The sequence below is a fragment of the Henckelia pumila genome, chromosome 2, assembly GCF_033568475.1.
Source record: "Henckelia pumila isolate YLH828 chromosome 2, ASM3356847v2, whole genome shotgun sequence".
Lineage (NCBI taxonomy): Eukaryota > Viridiplantae > Streptophyta > Magnoliopsida > Lamiales > Gesneriaceae > Henckelia > Henckelia pumila.
The window spans coordinates 189,504,862-189,528,139 of record NC_133121.1 but is presented as its reverse complement, the minus strand read 5'-3'; the positions used below and the strand labels follow the sequence as shown (position 1 = coordinate 189,528,139).

Below are 23,278 nucleotides of genomic sequence, written 5' to 3'. Positions count from 1 at the left end.
ATAGGGTGCGAAAGAAAGCAAGGCCTTAATTTTCTCGCTGTGATGACCAGAGCTAAAGCAAGCTTTTCTTGAGTTAGGTAATTGAGCTCGGGTACTTTCAAGGCATGACTCGCAAAGTATACGAGCTGATGATTCATTCTGTCTTTTTTGACAAGGATCGAACTGGTTGCTCGAGGAGTAACAGGCAGATAGAGGAACAATTATTCCCCTTGAATAGGTTTATTCAGGACAAGTAATTGCTTTAAGTAGATTTTCAAATCATGAAAGCCTTTTCACTTTCATCACTCCATTCAAAATCTTTCGTCTTTCACAGTGCTTTAAATAAAGGGAGGCTTTTGTCTGCCGATCTGCTTATAAACCGGGCCAGTACTGTAATTCTTCCAGTTAATCTTTGTACTTCATGTATATTCTTGGGGGAGCTCATAGAGATGATGGCTTGAACCTTTTCTGGATTAGCTTTGATTTCCCTTCTTGTAACCATGTATCCCAAAAATTTCCAGCCCGGACTCCGAAAGTGCACTTGTTAGGGTTTAGCTTAAGCTGATAATACTTCAAAGTCTGAAAAGTTTGAGTCAAGTCGGTAATGAACTGGCCGGCAGTGCGGGTCTTGACCAGGATATCATCCACATAGACCTCTATGTTTTTTCCAATTTGCTGCTTGAATACCTTGTCCATTAACCTTTGATATGTAGCTCCGGCATTTTTGAGCCCAAACGGCATGACAACGTAACAATACGTTCCTGTAGAAGTCACAAAACTCACCTTGTCCTTATCCTCTTTAGCTAGAGGGATCTGATGATATCCCTGATAAGCATCCAAAAAACTGAGCAGCACATGACCCGCTGTTGAATCGACCAGTTGATCAATTCTGGGTAAAGGATAACAGTCCTTCGTACATGCCTTGCTCAGATCCTGAAAATCCACACACATGCACCATTTACCAGAAGACTTCGGCACTAGAACTATATTAGACAACCAGGTCGGGAAGTGAATTTCCTCAATGTGTCCAGCCCTGATTAATTCGTCTACCTGTTCCTTTATTACCACATCTTTTTCGGGACCGAAGTGCCGTTTCTTTTGAATAATAGGACGACAACCCTTTATTACATTGATCTTGTGCTCTGCTACATCCCGATGTACCCCTACCAGGTCGGAAACTGACCATGCAAAAACATCTTTATTTTTTTCAAGCATTCCAGTAGCGGTTGCTTCAACTGTGCTTCAAGGGTGCGAGCTATTTTTACCATCCCAGAAGGAGGAGAGATCATGATTTCCTCAATTTCTTCTTCAGCACTGACAGATGTGTCCTCTATCAGGTTGACCTTTTCCATTCCAGAAAGTCTAGGTCTGTCAACACTATCAGTCCTGGTCACCTTTTGCTCTATTCTGACCTCCTCCACATAACACTTGCGAGAAATAACTTGATCACCTTGTACTTCACCGACCTCATTACCAACTGGAAACTTCATTTTCTGATGCAGAGCTGATGCAACTGCCATGAAAGTGGTTTTGGCAGGTCTACCTAGTATGGCATTATAGGCAGATGGAGCATCTACTATAATGAAACTCACAATCCTGGTCTTGCGACCGTTGCTTTTTCCAAGAGATAGGGGTAGATACACTAACCCAACAGGTCGGATTGCATGACCCGTGAAACCAAAGAGTGATGTTACGAAGGGCTCCATCTTATACTGTCCCAAGTCCATTTGATTTATTGCTTCCTGGAATAGAACGTTGACAGAACTGCCTGAATCCACAAATAACATCGTAATTTGCGACCATGGCCCTTATTACCAGTGCATCATTATGGTTGCTAGAAACCCCTTTCAAATCTTCCGGCCCAAAAGAAAGGATCGGGCCAGTATGGACAATCTGATTGTTAATCTCCATATTTATTAATTTTCTGCTGCTAGTTTTCCTAGCTCGATTGGAATCTCCATCAGTAGGGCCTCCAGAAATCATGTTGATAATTCCTCTAGCCGGCGAAGCCGGTCTTTGATGAGCCCGGTCACCCTGGGCTGGTCCTGATTTGGGTGATTGAAATCTTCTTGGGAAGAGCAGTCCTGGCTCTTTGTCTTGATCTTCCTCGCTTTCCTCTGTTCGGGCGATACCCCTCTTGACGGGTCATTATATTTTTTAATTCAAAATGTTGCTGTATTATCCTTTCAATCTCTTGATCTAATTGACGACAGTCCTCCGTAGTATGCCCATTCTCATTGTGAAAGTGACAATATTTATCTGATTCCCTATTTCGAGGTCCCTTCTCAATCCATGGAGGCCTTTGTGTGAGTTTCCGATCGTCACAAATTTGTAGAGCTCGGACTTTGCTCATGCGTAAAGGAGTGAAATAGGTGAATTCTCCCAACAACGCAGGTCGGAATGGCTGTCCCATTCCTGAACTACTGCTCGGAACCCTATTGCTCTTTGGACTTTTTGGCCGCTCCCTCTTCACAGCTGCTCGCGAAACCTGTATTTCTTCCATGTTGACATATTTCGCAGCTCGGACTAGTAATTCCTCGTATGTTTCCGGCGGCCTCTTTATTAGAAATTTAAGAAAGTCTTTTGTATCCAGCCTTTGCATGAAGACACTGATAAGCAGGTCTGGCATAGTCATGGGTACCTTGAGAGCCAAGCCACTAAATCTGCGAATATATGCTCTCAAATTTTCGTGCTCAAGTTTCTTGATTGCAAAGAGGCTGAAAGTAGTAGTAGGATGCTTTTTACTACTAGCAAAGTGATGCAAAAAGGATTTACTAAAATCCTTGAATTCCTTGATCTCCCCAGGGCGTAGCATATTGAACCATTGCTGAGATGGTCCTATGAGAGTAGTGAGGAAAGCCTTGCATTTGACCTGGTCGAAATATTTATGCAACAGTGCTGCATTCTCGAAGCGTGCTAGATGTTCTTCTGGATCTCCTTTACCATCATACTCCCCGACAAGAGGCAATTTAAAATGGTTCGGGAGGTCGGCATCTAATATCTTCTGGGTAAAAGGGATGTTTCTGGTTGTGGTAGCTAGGTACCCGGCCTGCTTCTTCTTAAGTCGCTCCATCTCTTCTTTCAACTTTTTGATCTCCTCAAGGTGGGCATTCTGATCGGGATGTAAAGGATTGTCCTCACCCCTTTCTGCCAAAGCCCTCTGGACGGCTTGATCTATCAACTGATCCAAATTTGGGTTCTTTCCATTCTGATTAGCCATCGAAACTCTTTTTCTTCAAATTTGCACAGACGGCGCCAATTGATGATGTTGGAATTTTACCTCGGGTTCGGTCTGGTAGAATGGATCCTCCAAATCCTTTATGAAATAGGTCGGGTCGGGCACTACTAAAATCTGCACAAGCAACAGCTAGGTCAAGAGGCGCCGAAAGTGTTTTCGGCCTGACCCCTCCGATGCCTAAGTCAGTGTCTTGAACGCAGAGGGTATGATGAATGCGAAAACGGAGAGATATGAGTGCGTGAATGTAAAAGTGCGAGTGAGTGTTGATGAATAATGAATAGTGAGTAATGAATGAATACAACCATAACAGTACCTGTATTTATAGGGAAAAATAGAGTAAGTTACCTAGTCGAATTATAACGCGTCCTGTAATAGGACTCTTCAGTCATTGGACCGTCCTTGAGTTTATCCCTACCTTATGAATATCTGTAAAATGATCAAGCTTATCCTCAAAGCATCTGAGTCCTACTTGAACTAGAAATGTATACTTGCGGCCCATCAAACACAACCTAGATCGGCCCACAATGACAGCCCAGGTCAGCCCATACAAAACCAGCCCTGGTCATGGCAAAGCCCAACATAATTGTGGATGGGACTAAGCCTTACCACTTTGGGCTATACCGGGTAAACTCATTATAAACGGGCGCGGGTTGAAATATTTTTTTGGGGTAACAGATATCATAATGTTTGTTGAAAAAAATAGGATACGAGACCCATTAGTATTTGAAAATTAATTGAAGATGATTCGTTCGATAAAATAAAAAATTGAATTGAAAATTAAAACATACATATCTCGTATGTTTATAATATTTTTGTTTTTATATTCAAAATCGATTTTCGGGAGAATGAGAATTAATTATTGAAGTTCTAAAGAAATGAGAGAATTTTGTCCCTCTTTGGAATAATTTGACTTCCATAACTTCCTTATATAGAGTTGTGTAATATGAGTTATTGTTGTGTTCAAGTGAAACATGTTCAAACCAATCGAAGGTGAGGGTCGGTGTTGCACCGACCGAGACACAAAAGAAGTGTATTTTTTAATATAAAAATAAAAAAAATTTGTTCTAATTTAAAAACAGTTGTGTTTTGAATTTTTTTTTAAATAAGCTTGCATCAAGTCAAATAAGATTTTTTTGTTCTAAAATCTTAAATAAAGTGTCTTTCGCATAATTTTTTCAATTCTTTATCGTTATTTGGATTCCGTTTGTATATACAATTTAAAAATATTTTCAGTGTTTTATAAATAAAAAAAACTTAAAGTATGTGTTTGGATAAAAAAATTTTAAAATGTTTTTGAATATTTTTTTTAAAAAAAATGTTCTCCAAGTATAGTTTTAAAAAAACAATGTGAGATGTCTTTTTAGATGTTTTTATAGTATGAAACTGTGGAATGTAAAGATGAACAATATTATTTTTAAAATATTCAATTTTTTTTTTATAAAATACTTGTCCAAATACATATTTATTTTGAAAACCATAAATTTTTTTTAAAACATTTTATAAAAAAAATTTAAAAAAACATTTTTAGAAAAACGTTTAATGAGCAAATGCCCAAACAAAATCTTGATCTTTCAAAAAATTTTCCATCGTTACATGCAAAATATGTTCCAAAACTATATATGAGCCAAACCATACAAAGGAAGATGACGTATCTTCTGTTACTCATGTATTTTTTTAATTTTCAATTGTCATCTTACAAGTTATGCAAATTCATTCACAAAGTTGCGACTCAAACAATCAATTTTGCGAACTATTGGTTGAAATTGGGAATCGTTAATAATCTTCTCCATTTCCACTTTAACTGACAACAATCAATAGACATAACTTATGTTTAAAAAGAAAAGTCAATAGATATCAGTACTTTTACAACATGCATGTGAAAAATACCGAAATAGGAAGACATATATAGTTGTGCATCCATCAGGGACAATTAAGAAACTTCCATTCTATTTGAAATTTCTGGCAGCTGCTGATACGTGTTACACCATTTATTATATTAATGAATGTGAAAACGTTCATTAATGTATGGAGTCATTTTCGCATAAGAACCGCAAATAATTGAGCACCAACCTCAATTCCTGAGGAATCCAACAAGTGACCAAGCTTTGATTTTTGCTGAATAGCCCTTGTAAAGACTTCTACGACTGTATCGCTTTTGAAGTGATTCGCAAAAGTTCCTTCTGCGAGTGCTCTAAGGTGCATTACTGCAACCTCATTGTCTATAGGTACTTTAGGGTCTGGTCTAGCATTCCTTAGCGCCGTTTTTACGATGTTAAAACGCCCATTTTTCTCCACGATTCTCGACATTTGTTTGATCGAAGGATATACGTGAGGGATGTTGAATGAGTCCACTTCATCTTCTTCTATGAGTCCCTGTACGTGTAGATAAAAGTATATAAAATTGAAAGAATACATTGCTATCGTAAAAATGTCTTTCCTTCACAAAATTTAATAAATTTTTTAAATTTTGTAAAAAAAACCTAAGAAATACTTCCTAAAATCTCTTTCAAACACTACGTTTATATATATATATATATATATCTATCGTGTCATTTGCAACGTCTTCTTTTCTTTTCTTGTTTTTTTTTTCAATTTTGATCACGAATCAAACTATTCACGATTTTAGATCACTAATAATTTTTTTTAATTCTAATAATTTTTCATCGGAATATAAAATGCTGCGCAAGAAAACGATCAACTAACACAAAAACTGATGATGTTCACTACATGAGTTGATTTGCCCGATGACACACGCTAAAACTTGAGCGAAGAATGAATAAAATTAAAAAAACAAAAACAAAAAACAAATTACTCAAATCATATCGTGAATTGTCGGCGACATGAAAAATCGAAAACATCCAAGCTGTTACATGCATGACCATATAATTTCCCCCATAAATTTTCAAATTTGTCAACTAAAATTATGAAAATATGTTTGGACAAATAATTCAAACAATTAATAATATACTTTTGAATTACTTGATAATCATTTGAAAATAAAAGTGCACACACGTGTTTGACTGAGCTTATAAGCTCTTCTTATTTGTTTGACAAATTTTTTGTCAAACAGCTATCAAATAAGTTGTTTTTAATAAGTTTAGCCAAACAAAATGATCAAATAAGTAATCATATATTCATGATCTCCAAGTTATATATAATATAAATTACCTCTTTCACCATATCAAGGAGGATGGATTCAAGAAAGCTAAAGGCTATGCCAACATCATGTTCAACAATTCCATCAGGCACACCAGGCATGATTATCACAATCATTCCCCCTTTCAAAATCTCTTCCCCTCTTGCATTTAAAAACATATCCATATCCTCCTCAAATTGTGCTGCGTAAGCTCCCACAACCTCATCTTTCGCGCCCGTGTAGTGAATCTTACCTTTATTCCATGCCGGAGAATTTTTATCCACCAAATCTCTCGGCACCTTTGAAAGCCAGTGGATGGAAGAAGAGGAATATGCCAAGCAAATGGACGAAGCAGGAAATAATCGGCCGTGAAATGACCCCGGTACCCCTGTCGCATAATATCGTCTATCCACCGGAAGAGACGCGAAGAGGGTATTAAAGTCATTAGCAACTTGGTCGTTGAAGAAAACTTGGAACTCGAGGCCGCCCTCGGTTTGGCCGTACTTTTGCTCGATGCTTTCGATTATGTTTTGCATGGAAAAGAAAGTGTTTGGGCCAACAGAACAACCCAAATCTGCGATGGTGAATGTGTTTGATATTGATGATATAATAATTGCTTTCACGTCAAGGTTTTGAATTATTACATCTTTGATTAGGTTCTTTGCTGAGTTGAAGCCTTCTCTCTGCCGAATGTCCAACATATGTATTATATAAATATAATGGTGAAGAAGTCAAATACAAGATTGAAATCATGCATAGTCCATAGAATACTTGTTTTAGCAAGAAACTAACTAATTAATATAATGAATGTAGAAGAATATTGAACCTGAATATTGGAATTGTTTGCATAACTATATTTGCCTTTTCCGCCATTCATTGGAGCTGCTTCTGCCATTGTTGCCCTTAGTTTTTCTCTGTTTCTTCAGAATTTATATATATATATATTATTAATTCAAAGTGGTAGAAGAGTCGTGCTGGTTGGCTTAAACTACACGAGTATATATTCTTTCAAAAGGCCGTAAGTCAACATCAAAACATTATTATTATTATTATTATTATTATTATTATTATTACTATTATTGTAATAACTTATAAAGATATCCATGATCCCAAAAAAAAAAATGTTAAAATAAAAATAAAATTTATTTGAGCGGAAATGAAATGTATCTAATGGCTACCACATTGTTTAGGTCATCTCCAACCTATTACACTATAGTGGTGTAATTAATACTAACTTCAAAATAGTGTAATTCTTACATCAAAAACAAAACTTATCTTCAACCCATTAATTTTAAACTCAAAACTAAAAAAATATTATCGAGATATTCTCTATTATTTTTTGGTTCACAACAACTAATTTATTCCACAAATATTTCAGACACAATAATTATTTAGCCATCTTTCATCAATTAGTTGGGGTAAAGTTGATGTATTAATTATTCTTAGATCTTTTCTAGGTCGGCATCCAGAAAGATGGACAAAAAATCATGGCATATATATTTCAATTATATATATATATATATATATATATATATATATATATATATATATTCTCTTTGGTATCGTTTTAATTAATTACAAAAATTAATAAATTTGAGAAGTTTAATTAAAATATAAAAAAAATTTAATATTTCATTCTCTAATTTTTATACAGAGTTGGATGTGTGATATGATCTGCTAGTGGTCAAAACTTTGGGTTGCTTAGAATTGTATTTTGCGACAACCTATCTTCTTGGGTAAAAATAAAGTAAAACTCATTATATATATTAGACTTGAATATTCATATTCTAAGTCAAACTTCCCAACTGGCCTTTAAATTATATGGCATCGACTTTTGTGAAAGTTGACCCGGAGAAATTCATGGATTGAATCAGTGGTTTCGTAATCGAAACGGTGATTGATCTGATAATTAATAAAAAAAAATATAAAAATTGGTCCAATCGTCTTGATCGGTTTAGTTGGTTGGTCGGACCGAATTAATACTATTATATAAAATAAAAATAGTAATGAATGTTTGTTTTTATCTTTATTCGTGCTTCTTAATAAATTAAATTAAATAATCATATCTATCATAAAATAAATTATTTAGAACTTTTTTAATATGTATCCATGCATTTCATGTCTAATAATAATAATTTGTAACGTCCGAAAAAAATAAGTGAATATTTTTATTATTTTTTATTAATTTTTTTATTATATCTCATATGATTTTATATATTTTAGCCTTTTTTAATTATTTATTATAAAAATCCATGAGTTTAAATGTTTAAAATTCACTACAAGAAAACAAGCTTCAGAAAAGGAAAAACCTGTCTGTCTCTGAAACCTTGTTTTCTATTCAAAATAAAATTTAAAATAAAAAAAAACCGTTTAAAAATACATTTAAGATATATCGTCTCTGATTTTTTAGATTCCATTTCTAATTTTTGAGACAGATCATAAAATCGTTTATGAATTCATTTCTAGTTTGATCGAAGGGTTTTATCTTAAAATTTAATTTTGCCTCTAATTTTTTCTTAAATTATTGCTATTCGGTTTCAAAATGAATTGACCTATTTCGAAATATAATTTCATCTGCTTTATAAATCCATTTAATAATAACAATAATGACTTAGAAATTGATAATAATAATAATAATAATAATAATAATAATAATAAATCAAAACTACGTACTTTGTAAATGCACAAAATTAAAATCAAATTAACATATGTGTTACGATCGGTTTTCTTCGAGCTTTTCAAGGAGCTGGAGTGAGCAGCAAATAAAGCGTATACTGTCTATCGAAGTAGAAGAAGTAACCTACTGAATTAGTGCAAAAACGGACTACTGACCATCTACTGAAGCTTAAATATGTCAAGAAGTGTGATTTATGGAAGTTTGAAGGATAAAACAATCTATATTTCCCATTCTTCTGTTTTTAGAAGGTCAGCTAGAAGCTTTGATTGATACACTCTTTAGTACAAACCCATTTCAGCAGGATTTGTCTATTGCCCACTGAAACTCCTAGTATCTCACACAGTCTATCTTTTGAATCGAATTCTTTCAAAACTTTACAATTCTCAGAACTAGATACTCACAAGTGTTTACAAAGATTGACGCACAATATTGATCCTAAAGATCTGATATATCAATTAGTGTGTTCAAGAATATTGGTAACGCTTAGTCGTGTCGCGCCCAAATTAACCCAACTCAGATTAACTAAATAAACATGTAATAGCGAGAGTAGGGATATCGTTCCCACGAGGAAAGTGAAATTTATTTGTGTAATTAAAAATACTGAAAATAAATAAAAGGGGATTTTTAGATTTTAAAAACTACTATGCAAGAATTAAAATAAGGAAGATCAATAAATTAACGAGACTTGGTATCAGTCAACTACACCCTTGAATCATTCACTCGATCATCGATTCTCTAAAAATAATTAATTTTCATTGAATATTCACCATTGAAAATGTAATTCTTGTTCCACCTTAATCTTAGTTAATTAGACACCAGCGTTCTAGATTAACCCTTACCAATAAATCAATCCAAATACCAGCGATCTAGATTTAAATCTAAGGTAGCATTCATATGAGTGAAACTGATGAATCTAGACAATACATGCACCAGCAGATGTATTTAATCTAGTCAATTGTTGTTTCTACAATTTAACAAATTCAACAGCAGAAAATATTAAACGCAGTTGCTTCACAAATTAGATGATTCAAACAATTACGGATTTGAATTCTAATTTAGCGGTAAATTGTACGAAAGAATTATCAGGTGATCAATCTAATAATCAAACACACAAGCATGAAATAAACCAGAACAACTCTTGATACTCAATTTGGAATTAAACAATAGAAAACTGAATCTCACAAATAAAATAACTCAAGGGTTTGTCTTCCTCAACCAAGTACTAAAAAAGAATTAAATCTAAGAAAAAGAAAGATAAAACCTAGCCGCCAAGAGAGTTCTTCAAGCTTTCTACCATCCAAAGATCTTCAGAATTGATCAAAAATAGTAATTTTCGAGTTATATGATGTATTTAAAGACTAGAGTCCTTCCCAAGAAAGTTTCCTAATTAAATTATAATTCCTGAAATTCACGTCTCGCGCGCTCGATCTGACGAGTTGCTAGGATCGAGCGCAAGAATCTTGCCAACTTACTGTCCTGATTTTTTAATAGGCGCGCTAGGGCGCACGAGTTCGCAGGATCGAGCCCGACTTTTTTCCAGCGAGCAACGATTTTGAAAAATTCATATCCGGAGATCTAGCCGTCGGATTGAGCTGAAATTTGGACAGCTGCTTCAAAACATCTTGAACTTCATTCTGAACTGTGGAGACCGGATTTGGATTTATCTAAAATTAAATATGATTGTCTGATCATTGATGCTTCGTAATTCTTCTTTTATCAGGCTCTTTCCTTCCATCTTTAGCTCCATTTATTCTCTTTTCCTATATCAAATCACATACAATGATTAGAAACTATAACATGAATTTAGCCAATAAAAATACACCTAATCATCACAAATTAACTCAATAAAACATAGGAAAATACCATCGCATCAAACTCCCCCTACTTAAACCTTGCTCGCCCTCGAGCAACACAAAATATAAACACAAAATAATGAAATCACAGCCTCAAAGAAGTTTTCAAATGCAAAAAAAAATTATAAATACTCTCGATTTTCCATAATACACCATCAGTCAAGCATGAACATTTGTGTGTGTCATGTTACTCCAGCTACATGCAACTTCAAAAGAGTCAGTTTTAAGACTGTTGGCCGACCTATGACAAATCAGTGTGAGTATCCCCATCAAGAGCCCTTTCCTCCCAACAATCTCCAAACAAAAACACAACTCCCTTGAGATAAAATTACGCACCTCCGGATTTTGCACCCGATATTGCTTTAGCCCCAATAATTACCTGCAAACTTAGCTATAACTGGCTAGGATATGAAATTTTTTTTCTTTTTTAATCCCCTCGTCTATAGACCGAATGGAGCATTAACCCCATTTAATCCGCATACTTAGCCTTGAATTTAATCTTTTAGGATTAGGATTTCAATCCTTTCTAGGCCCGAATGGAGTTGTAAAAAAAAAATTCTTTTTTCTAGGTGCGCCCAAGATCGTTTATGTCAAGTAAAAAAAAATCATCAGGGTTCAAAACACACTATCAGGCTCCACAAACACCTATTGTCATGCAATGGTCCAACAGACACAAACATCATCTAATACATCGCTACAGTTCACTAGCCAAACATATGTGTTTAAAATATTCACTACTCAACCTACGGTTTCTCATATCCAATAAAGAGAAAATTTTCATCAAAAATAATTTTACAAAACTTCATCATCATAGGCTAGTGAATTTCATCAATGATATTCATTGTTAACTATAAGCTCTAAATTTTTTTTCAAAAATACGGCTAAATGCTCTAACTGACTGGCTAAGTCCTCTCCCCCATACTTAAAATCTTACATTGTCCCCAATGTAAGCAAAAATGCAAAACAAAAATAAATAAAAACTAAGAATAAAAAGAAATACTCCCCTTGGGTTGCCTCCCAAGCAGCGCTTGATTTTCAGTCATAAGCTTGACCCTCAGAAACACTCCTCAAAGAGCGGCTGACGCCCAAAATAAGTGTCATATGACACCACAAATGGGTCTTTGTTCCATATGCCCTCAATCTTGGCCAGATGTATACAGTTCAAGGTCGTCACCGCAGCAACACTCCATAGCGGCTGGTAAACATGAAAAGAGAACATCTCAGTGGGCTCTCGGATGCCAACATCTTTTGAAACTAGTATTGACGGAAGGCCAGGTTCTTGGGGATGTGTGTATGATAATACTATCGATGAGCTCATATTGATAGACTCTTGAACTCCATCATCCTCAAACTCAAGTGGTAACATATTGCCATCATACGAAATTTCTTCCAGAACATCTTCCGACTGAGGTCCAATAAGAAGAGAAGACTCAAACACCTCTAAATCTTCAGTAGGAATTGATTCACACTCCCAATCCTGGTTCTCTGAGTCATCATCATTAAACCAAATTGGGTTGGTCACTGCTTGAGTATCTTGCTTCACTTCATGTTCTTTGTGTTCATGGCAGATTTATCTCTTGATATTCTCAATTTTCTCCACAAGGTGACATCTAGAATTTTTTAGATTTTCTATAGTTTCCACAGTCGATGCCACAAGCTTGCTCATGATATCCTCCAGCGGATGTAAGATCAACTGCGAACAAATTCCCTCCTCCTTTTGAAGCTCGAATGGTTGATCTATAAAATTTGAGTATTGAGAGTGCGAATATCGGTAATAGTCAAACTCGGCTATATCATCCAACAGGAGTCTCATGGTATCATCATCTCGGTAAAATATTGAAATACCGGTTGTTAAAGCTCCATCAATTACCCATCTTCTTGTCACTGCATCCAAACCATCATGAAAAATTGTAAGGAGAGAATAGTTAGAAAACTCATGATACCGGAAGATGGTTTCCAACTCTTTGAATCTCTTGCATGCTGCGTAGAATGACTCTCCGTGTTGCTGGGTAAAACTTGTGAATACTTGTCGATTTAACATCTCAAAGTATTACACCGCAAGAATCCCCCTTTGCCTATGCAAAATTCTTTCTATCTCTGGGTCGTATGGAAATTCTTCTTCTTCCGAAGATTCACCTGCATGCACGAACAAACTCTTTAGTAGCACTAGGAGGAATAATAAAAATAAAAATAAAAAAACAAAAACACAAATAAATTAAATGCCTTTCCCGGAAACGATGCCAAAATTTGGTAACACTTAGTCGTGTCACGCCCAAATTAACCCAACTCAGATTAACTAAATAAACATGTAGTAGCGAGAGTAGTGATCGTTCCCACGAGGAAAGTAAAATTTATTTGTGTTATTAAAAATACTGAAAATAAATAAAAGGGAATTTTAGATTTTAAAAACTACTATGCAAGAATTAAAATAAGGAAGATCAATAAATTAACGAGACTTGGTATCAGTCGACTACACCCTTAAATCATTCACTCGATCATCGATTCTCTAAAAATAATGAATTTTCATTGAATATTCACCATTGAAAATATAATTCCTGTTCCACCTTAATCTTAGTTAATTAGACACCAGCTTTCTAGATTAACCCTTACCAATAAATCAACCCAAATACCAGCGATCTAGATTTAAATCTAAGGTAGCATTCATATGAGTGAAACTGATGAATCTAGACAACACATGCACCAGCGGATGTATTTAATCTAGTCAATTGTTGTTCCTACGATTTAACAAATTCAACAGCGGAAAATATTAAACGCAGTTGCTTCAAAAATTAGATGATTCAAACAATTACGGATTTGAATTCTAATTTAGCGGTAAATTGTACGAAAGAATTATCAGGTGATCAATCTAATAATCAAACACACAAGCATGAAATAAACCAGAATAACTCTTGATACTCAATTTGGAATTAAACAATAAAAAAATGAATCTCACAAATAAAATAACTCAAGGGTTTGTCTTCCTCAACCAAGTACTAAAAAAGAATTAAATCTAAGAACAAGACAGATAAAACCTAGCCGTCAAGAGAGTTCTTCAAGTTTTCTGCCGTCCAAAGATCTTCAGAATTGATCAAAAGATAGTAATTTTCGAGTTATATGATGTATTTAAAGACTAGAGTCCTTCCCAAGAAAGTTTTCTAATTAAATTCTAATTCCCGAAATTCATGTCTCGCGCGCTCGATCTGACAAGTTGCTAGGACCGAGCGCAAGAATCTTGCCAACTTACTGTCCTGATTTTTCAATAGGTGCGCTAGGGCGCACGAGTTCGCAGGATCAAGCATCGATTTTGAAAAATTCATATCCATAGATCTAGCCGTCGGATTGAGCTGAAATTTGGACAGCTGCTTCAAAACATCTTGAACTTCATTCTGAGCATGGAGATTGGATTTCGATTTCGCTAAAAGTAAATATGATTTTCTGATCATTGCTTCTTCGTAATTCTTCTCTTATATGGCTCTTTCCTTCAATCTTTAGCTCCATTTCTTCTCTTTTCCTATATCAAATCACATACAATGATTAGAAACTATAACCTGAATTTAGCCAATAAAAATACACCTAATCATCACAAATTAACTCAATGAAACATAGGAAAATACCATCACATCAAATATCTTTTAGAATAGATACTTGAGAATTTTTCTTCGAAAGAAGTAGGATGCTTCTTGTAAACTTTTTCTTTTTGTATCTCTGATTGTTGTTTTTGAAGTGGCCGATCAGATTTTTATAGTTGTTGGTTCCAACATTCATAGACGGCTTTATTTGCCCTTAAATAATTGTCCTTGCAACACAAAATATATGTATTAGATTTATGTGTTTTAAAAGGGATGTGCAATAAATGTTCATTTAATGCTTAGTATGATGCATTAAATGCGATGCCTCATCATATTAGAACGACTATTTAATATGTATTGTGCTGAACATTGCTTACTAAGTCTATATTATCGTAAGTTAACTGATTTTATTCTGGTGGTTCTGATATGTTCACATTCTACTAGTTTTGTTCTACTGATTCTGTTCTAGTCTACTGTTTTTAGACTAAGCATATTTTCTAAAGTTATGTTATTGTCTCTACTGCTAAGTTTTTACTGGTTTGTTTTGATCTACTGCTACTGGTGCAGCATACATCACCAAAAATAAAATCCTTAACAATTTCTTCATTTTTGGTGATGCCAAAACCTAGTAAAGATGTAATAGACAAATAGAAAAATTAGATAGAACAAATAACATTGTTAAAAATAAAATCAAATTGTTTAATCTTGACGAGGAACATTTCTTAAAAATGTCATCTGAATATCCACTGGTTCTGTTGACGGTTTTTCTCACTGATTGTTCTTGATAGCAACAGCAGACGATGATCCTTCTTTCCTTTCTGATTCTGGGCTTCTTTCCTCCTTTTTGGCATCAGCATCCACAATAAATTGAAAGAAATCAGCGACTTGAGCAGATATATTGTAAACTTTGGTATCTAAATTTTGAATGAATTCTGCTTGAGTATCAACTCGAGATGTAATAGTTTGTACAGAATTGGTGTTCTTGTTGACAGCAGTGCGAATATAAATCTGACTGACGCTGATACTGCCATAAGATGCAGCAGAACTCGTCTTGAAGGAGGATAGCATAAAATGAAATTTGGTGACTTCTTCATGGATCCTCAAAATGTAATCCATCACTCTTTTGCGAAAGCAAGTGGCAGTGTCTCGGTCTTTAAGTTGATCAAAGTAAACATCTTTAATCAAAGTCTGAAGAGGTGGAACAGACTCCCTTGATGTTTGCAAGTTCTTGAGATGCAGAGTCTTCTAGTTCAGAAGGAGGACTGGGATTGCCCACACTTAGCATTCGTTGCTGAATTTCTTCAAGAGTTGACTTTTGCTTATTAGAGTGAACAACTTGAGGACCAGAGGTAGAAAAAATTTTAGAAAAGCGGAACTAAAGCAATTGTCGGATCAAAAGTTGATTCCAATTCTGGTGTGGCTGGAGGAGACTCAGACAGAGGAGTAGAATCTAGAACTTGAACAACAACAAATGTTTCCACAATAGCACTAGGAGAAGATATATCCAAGATTGCAGTTGATGTGTCCCTTGCTTCTTGCTAATATGCAGCAGAGAACAACTCAAGATTTGGAAGAAAGACTTCCAGTTCTGTGGTAACTCCCAAAAGGTATTCTGGTGGAACTTGCGGTAGAGTAGATTCCATAGATACTGCTTGAGCAGAAGATGTTGAATCTGGTTCTATAGGAGTTTCTACTGGAGCAGCAGAAGGTCCTTGATCTGGGAAAATGGAGTTCACAACATCTTAAACTGCTAAGAATTCTTGTATAGACATCAGTGAAGAATTCTTGAGAGCAGAGTATCAACAGTATTTGGGTCTTCTGGTATACTGGATATGATGGCATCAGAAGTTGATGGTTTGTATGGAATGGATATATGCACAGTAGGGACCGAAGATGTAGCAGCAGCAGGATCATTAATATATCCAGCTTCTAATTAAAGTACCTCAAGATCCAATTGTTTAAGAGTGGTGTTCAAGTGTTGAACAACTGACTCATCCATAAATGCAGTAGGGATCGTGGGATTGAGATTCCTTCTGAGCACAGTGAGAATCTTTGATAGCTTTGCTATCCGTAGTTTTTGAACAACAAAGTGTCTTCTGTTCAATGCTTTGGCAACAAAAGTGGTCTTGGTGGCTTCAAAGACTTGTTTTTCAAGATGTATCGCTTGAGTCAATTTGGACTTGTGCTTTTCAAATGCAGATATGTGCTGAACAGTACGAATGTGTACCCATTTGTCGAAGGAAGCACATTCATGGGCTGCAAATGAATTAACCTGTTCTATTTGAATATTTACAGCTGTCTGAATAGGGGATAGAACAATTTCATCAGCTTCTCCTTCGACATCGGGGATAAGAGTCAAGATAGACTTCCTTTTTTTCTCGTGGATCAAGAATCGAATGGGGTTTCTAGTGGAATACAACATTTGGTTCCCAAATGGAGATACCTGGTGTTACGACCTAATGGGGTTTCTAGCCGTACAACTCAACACGATCACCGTGCCAATACAACTGGATATACTTGGCCTTAAGGGCTCCAAGGATAGCCTCAACAATCACACAACACACTTGGCTTCACACTCAAGTGTTTACAATGATCGCACAACCAACTCACAAATGATTTTTACAAACAACTCTCAATTTTTGAGCGAATATATCGAATAACTATTGATAGAACACATTGAATGAGAGGAGATGCTTGAAAGAGATGAGAGTGAATTGGATGTCTTCAAATGGCTTGGAATGACCTCAATTTATAGTTGCAAATTCGAGCAGGTTTGGATCCTCCGAACGGGTCTTCGGGTCCTCCAAACTTCACTGATTGATTTTCAAATTTCTGCGGCTGTTGCACTATTTGGATGGTCCGAACATGTCTTCGGGTCGTCCGAACGGCTGCATTAAATTCATTCCGGCAAATTTCTTCCGACAAAATCTTCAGTTGCCGTAAAGGAGTTCGGAGCCCCCGATCATAGCTTCGGATCCTCCGAGGTATGCCTTTCGTGACCTCCGAGAGTGCCTCCGAGCAATATTTAATTTTAGAAAAACTTCGGGGCATCCGAACTAGCTTCGGATCATCCGAACAAGTCTTTCGTGGCCTCCGAGCTTGTCATCCGAACATATTTAAATACTGAATAATCTTCGGATGGTTCGAACCTTATTCGGACCGTCCGAACCTGGGCAAATTCGAACATTTCAAATTTTATCCCCAATTTTTGATTATCGGTTCTTGCTTCCAATATTGTCCATACAAAAAATATTATTATCTGCAATTTTCTTACTTTAAACTGTTAGTGATAATTAACCGAGTTTTGTAATCATCAAAACAAAATATTTTGAGACTTGTTAATGCATTAAAAACATTAATCTTATTACACGAGATTTGTATGCGTTTAAGGCGTAACAATCTCCCCCTTTTTGATGATCACAAAACTTGGTTAAATAGGAGAAATAAAATATAAGCAATAAAGAAATAATAAACATTTAATAAAGTAAAAATTTAAACATTCAAAAGTTTATTAAACTCCCCCTCAATTTAATAATTATTGACTAATTTAACCAATTAAATTCTTCCTCTTTTTGCGATAATCAAAAAGCAATAAAGTAAAAGAGAGAAAATAAAATAATTTCATTCCATAAAACTTGAATTTTACATAAAAGGCATTGGAAAATACAACTTAAAATGCAAAATAAAAATCTAGGAGTCATCATCCTGATGCAGCGGAGGATAGCGGGAAATGAAGTCATCAAAGCGAGTCTCCAACGAGGCAACTCTCATAGTCAGCGCATCCATAGAGGCAGTAGAAGATGCGAAGTGGCTGGCTAGATTCCCTTCAATACGCAGAAGAGTCTCGAAAAGACGATCAGACTGGTGAGCGGGGGTAGCAGGGATCTCGGGAATCTCGAATGGAAGCTTGCCAAGATTGGCCGGAAAGGTCTGAAAGCCAGAAGAAGAATGTCCTTCTTCAGCAGGTGGTCCATTGGAAAAGCCCTTAGCCTGAGAAGACGGTGAAAGACTCGAATAAGGAATTGAAAAGTGTTTATCTAGAAGGTATTTTTTAAAGACACGAGTTGGGTCATTGACCGGCTAAATCGGTATGATTAAAAATCAACTGGCAAGCGTACCAGGTCAAGTTATAATATAGTGGACAAAGGTCCAGATGTCGAACCCACAGGGACTGTATAAATATGAATACCAAAATATATTTATTTCTAATTAATCTAGACTAACGAATAAAAGTGATTCAGATTTTAAACTAATAATTAAAATTGCAAATAAAATTAAATTAACTAAAACGCAGCTGGAAAAATTGGATTTAACTCAAATTTTGGAAAAGCTCGATCAAGGACTCACGTAGGTACCAGACAATTCATGTAACAAGCAGTCGATCTAAGACATCAGACTTAATCTTAATTCACGGAAATTTTCCTAATTTGTTCAAAGGACTATTTCTGGAACAATCAAACCTATTCAAATATTGACGAACTAATCTTTCGTAATTCTAATCAAATTTGAATGCATGAATAACTGTGAAAATTCAGTTTATACCCAAATCGCATAATGAAACCGAATTCTATTTCTAGTCAGTTTTACACTATGTTGAATATCGAAGTGATCAAAATAGAAACCTCCTCTGTCGAATTGGAATCAATTAACATGCAAGCAAATAACTGACCAGGAAATTCACTAGACAAATATAAATTCGATAATCAATAAAATCAAATCAAGTCTGAAAATCTCAAATAAACAAATCAAGTTTTCTACATAAATTGTCTGGCCCAATCACGTGGCCTTGATTGAAGAAGAAAACTACTCAATAAATAAATTAATGATTTAAACAAAGTTTTTAATCATGAATAATCAAAAGAAAATAAGAAAAGAAGAAGAAATATTCTCCCAAGCAGTAGCAGTAACAGTAGCCGCCCTCTCCCGTTCTCTGCGTCTGAAATTCTGAAACCCTTAAAATTAATTAAAATATCATTTTTATAGTGTTTGGATCCTTTAAAAATTATTTCCTGACGCCACAAGAATTCTCGGAAATATTCTCTTTCGCAATAAGCGCGCGCGCCTGGAATATATTGCGCTCGCACGCAAGCCTACAAACCAGAGCCTCATGCCTCTCGCGCGCACGCCTGAGATCATCGAGCTCGCGCGCGTCTTTCCCCTCGTTTTTGCTGGAATCTTGTGCTGCGCTCGCGCGCACCATCCCCCTCGCTCGCTCGCGTTCCTATTTTTTTGAATCATGCGCGATAGCGCAGCTTGTCCGCGTGGTTGCTATCTTCTTTCTTGCACGTTAGCACAACTCTAGTGCTAACCTCATGCTGTTTGCACCAACTCTAGCGCTAACGCGCTTGTTCTCTCCCGTTTGGACAACATGTAGTGCAAACAAATTCGTTTGCGCTTAGATTTTTCTTTTCTTTTTTTTCTTTTCTCTTTTCTTCTCTTCTCTTCAAAACTCTTTTAAATTTTCATTTTTCCTACAAATAGAACCCGGAGAATGAAATGCACATAAATGCAATAAAACACAAAATAACACACAAAATAATATGAATGCACACAAAATAAACATAAAAATATCACGAACTAATGCATACAAAATGCACTTATCAACACCCCCATACTTAAATTTTGCTCGCCCTCGAGCAAGACATGCAAAAACAATATGCACACAAAATATAAGTAAGGATGATTCATGAGAGTGCACAGCCTCCGAGAAGTTCAATCACAAAAACAAAATCACCGACGCTCTCAACTTTTCATAATACACATTCGGTTTAACGTGAATGTGTGTGTGTGAACTGTTATTCCAGTTTCATACAACTTAGACCGAATTCGTTTCAAAACTGCTTAGCGACCTATGACAAATCAGTGCAAGTTTCACTCTTCAAGTGCCCATTCCTTCCAACGACCTCTAGACTAAACCCACCTCCCTTGAGATAATGAATTACACACCTCCGGATTTTGCACCTGGTATTGCTTTAGCCCCAATAATTACCCACTGACTTAGCTATAACTGGCTAGGATACGAAAAATCTATATATTTTTTTAATCCCCTCGTCTATAGCCCGGATGGAGCATCAACCCCTTTTTACCCGCAAACTTAGCTATGGAGCAATGATTAGGATTTCAATCATTGTCCAAGCCCGGATGGAGTTGTAAATTTTTTTTTTCTAGGTGCGCCCAAGATCATAAGTGTAAACTAGAGACTCATCAAAATTCATAGAGCATAATCAAGATCCACAAACCACCTATTGCCGTGCAATGGTCAAACAGACAGAAACTTCATCAAATCTTTCGTTACACTCCACTAGTCTAACAAAAGTGCTTATAAATATTCAAGGTTCTACCTACAGTTTCTCATGTCCAGTCAAGAGCAAATGTTTTTCAAAAATCCACTTTTTTTTTTTCCAAAAAAACTTCATCATCATAGGCTACCATGACTCATCCTACTCATGCAAGAAAACACAAACAACAACAAAATGATATGCATGATTACGAACCAAACACAAAAACTAAACTAAATGAATGCAAACAAAATGAACACCAAACATAATAACTAGTCCACCCCCCCCCCCCCCCCCCATACTTATCCAAAGCATTGCCCTCAATGCTTCAGAACAATGAACATAATGCATACAAACACACAAATGCAAAGACGAACAAAAACACAATGAAAACAACAATAAAACTCCCCTGGTTTTCGATTCATCCTCTTTCTTCTTAACTGTATCCGCTGGGTAAGGTAGCATCAGTCTAGATATATTGGCAGGCATGACCAACTGTCATGGGAAAGAAACAAAAATCAAATATAGATAATAAAAAAAATACGCAAAAAGAAACTAAAAAGCAAAGTAAAGAACACTGGGTTGCCTCCCAGTCAGCGCTAAATTTATAGTCTATAGCCCGACTATACTCCTTTCTTGAGTGGCGACATTCAAGGTGGCTTATCCACCATCTCTAAAAAACTCAGATCAGTCCTGCACTTGCATGCTTCAACTCTATAGAAATTTTGCAATGGACTAATTCCTGCGGAAAGCTGAACCTCCAGACATTCATCACCATAGTCATGAATTACATCGATAAATTTGACAGCAGAGCAAGATTTTAAAGTTGGGCTATCAGTAGCCGACTTAAGCATATTAAAAATCACTTGCTCATCATTCATTCTCAACACTAACTCTCCTTTTTCCACATCAACTAACGCTCTACTAGCAGCAAGAAAAGGACGCCCTAGATTCAACGGAACCTCACAATCCTCATCCATGTCAAGAATAACAAAATCTATAGGATATATAAAGTGATCTATCTTGACTAGGACATTCTTCACTATCCCTCTCAAATATTTAATAGATCCATCAGCAAATTTGAGAGAGATAGAGACAGGTTCAATATTTTCCATGCCTAATTTTTTAGCAAGTGAATAAGACATTAAATTTATACTCGAACCCAAGTCACACAAAACATTATCAAATAATAAACCTCCAATCTAGCAAGATATGGAAAAACTCCCTGGATCATGATATTTGGTTGGAAGCTTATTCTGCAGCACCATCGAGCATTCCTCGTTCATTCGTACTTGCGTTATATCATTCAATTTCTTCTTGTTTTTCAGCAAGTCCTTCAGAAATCTTGCATAGTTCGGCATCTGAGCTAAAGCGTCTGCAAAAGGTATGCTAATATGCAGTTTCTTGAAGATTTCAAGAAACATTTTAAATTGAACATCGAATAATAATTGCTTCGCTCTTTGGGGAAAAGGTAAGGTATAAATATCAAAATTATCATTAACTTCAAATTTTGAAGTCTTACCTTTCTTACCTACCTTTGAGGAATTTTCAGCACGCGTATCCTCCTTGGACTCTGAACTTTTTGGCTCTTCCATCATCTTCTCTTTGTCCATTTGCTGCTCCTCAGACTGTGCTCGGGTCACAACCATGATAGCATTCACACCCCTTGGATTTGGTTCAGTGTTGCTAGGTGATAAGTGTGTTTGGTATGCATTATTTTATAGCATTTTTTGTTTAGTTTGCATGTATTTAGGTTAATTTCGTAAGTTTGATTAGTGTCTTTTGTTATGTGTTTGCATTAGAATCACCTGGTTGAATTTTATAGGAAATTAAGCAAAAAAAATGGGAATTATATTCGTCCAAGGCACGCGCGCGCGCGAGACCTTTTCTCGCGCGTGCGCCGGAGGAAAATTCAGAGCATGAATAAAAGAGGCGCGCGCGGGCGAGCTCATGCCCCGCGCGCGCGCCGAAGAGATGTCCAGAGAGTTACAGAGAAGCAGCGTGCACGCGAGTTCTGTCGCGCACGCGCGTGAGACAATCGAGGTTGCATTGTTTGTTTACGTTGCGCGCGCGCGAGACTTCCTAGGCGCGCGCGCGCATGTCCGCATAACCTAATTTTGAGTTTTTTTTAAGTTTGAAAAGGACTCTAATTGGCGCGGCCGTATAAATAGAATTTTTATACTCTTTCCAAGGACTTTTGATCTTTTTGGAGTACGGGAAAAGCTTACGGCGGCTGTAGAGCAAATTTCTTCAGAATTTCTTCTATTCTAGTATTTTTATTTTATGTTTTTAAACTTGATTTATTGAATCATGTTTGTTAGTGAGTAGTTTTTTTTCTTCGATCAAGGCCACGTGATTGGGCCAGACAATTTATGTAGAAAACTCGTTTGTTTATTTGAGATTTTTAGACTTGATTTGATTTTATTAATTATCAAATTTATATTTGTCTTACAAATTTCTTGGCCAGTTATTTATTTGCTTGTTAATCGATTCCAAGTCGACAGAGGAGGTCTCGATTTTGATCACTTCGATAATCAACATAGTGTAA

The 23,278-nt window shown here is 35.9% G+C and overlaps 2 protein-coding genes across 2 annotated transcripts; both read right to left on the bottom strand.

Moving 5' to 3' along the window:
- Window positions 1–420: 420 nt before the first annotated feature.
- LOC140879228 (uncharacterized) lies at window positions 421–1,890 on the bottom strand. Its single transcript, XM_073282903.1, has 3 exons — window positions 1,795–1,890; window positions 1,245–1,721; window positions 421–912 (listed from the first exon to the last, which is right to left on the bottom strand). Exons 1-3 carry the CDS (start codon window positions 1,888–1,890, stop codon window positions 421–423), a joined length of 1,065 nt encoding a protein of 354 aa, XP_073139004.1.
- A 3,084-nt stretch (window positions 1,891–4,974) lies between these two features.
- LOC140883728 (loganic acid O-methyltransferase-like) lies at window positions 4,975–7,311 on the bottom strand. The gene is made up of 3 exons (XM_073290307.1): window positions 7,180–7,311; window positions 6,386–7,036; window positions 4,975–5,590 (listed from the first exon to the last, which is right to left on the bottom strand). The coding sequence occupies exons 1-3, from the start codon at window positions 7,246–7,248 to the stop codon at window positions 5,249–5,251; spliced, it is 1,062 nt and encodes a 353-aa protein (XP_073146408.1). The 5' UTR covers window positions 7,249–7,311; the 3' UTR covers window positions 4,975–5,248.
- Between the last annotated feature and the right edge of the window lie 15,967 nt (window positions 7,312–23,278).

What these genes read in the sequence shown, in the direction of transcription:
- LOC140879228 (XM_073282903.1), bottom strand. Translation starts at nt 1,890, where the DNA reads ATGGAGATTAACAATCAGATTGTCCATACTGGCCCGATCCTTTCTTTT. An exon ending in GCAACCATAATGATGCACTG is followed by an intron (nt 1,722 to 1,794) that starts GTAATAAGGGCC and finishes GTTCTATTCCAG; the next exon opens with GAAGCAATAAATCAAATGGA. An exon ending in TCTCTCCTCCTTCTGGGATG is followed by an intron (nt 913 to 1,244) that starts GTAAAAATAGCT and finishes GTGGATTTTCAG; the next exon opens with GATCTGAGCAAGGCATGTAC.
- LOC140883728 (XM_073290307.1), bottom strand. Translation starts at nt 7,248, where the DNA reads ATGGCAGAAGCAGCTCCAATGAATGGCGGAAAAGGCAAATATAGTTAT. An exon ending in CAAACAATTCCAATATTCAG is followed by an intron (nt 7,037 to 7,179) that starts GTTCAATATTCT and finishes GACATTCGGCAG; the next exon opens with AGAGAAGGCTTCAACTCAGC. An exon ending in TCCTTGATATGGTGAAAGAG is followed by an intron (nt 5,591 to 6,385) that starts GTAATTTATATT and finishes CTACACGTACAG; the next exon opens with GGACTCATAGAAGAAGATGA.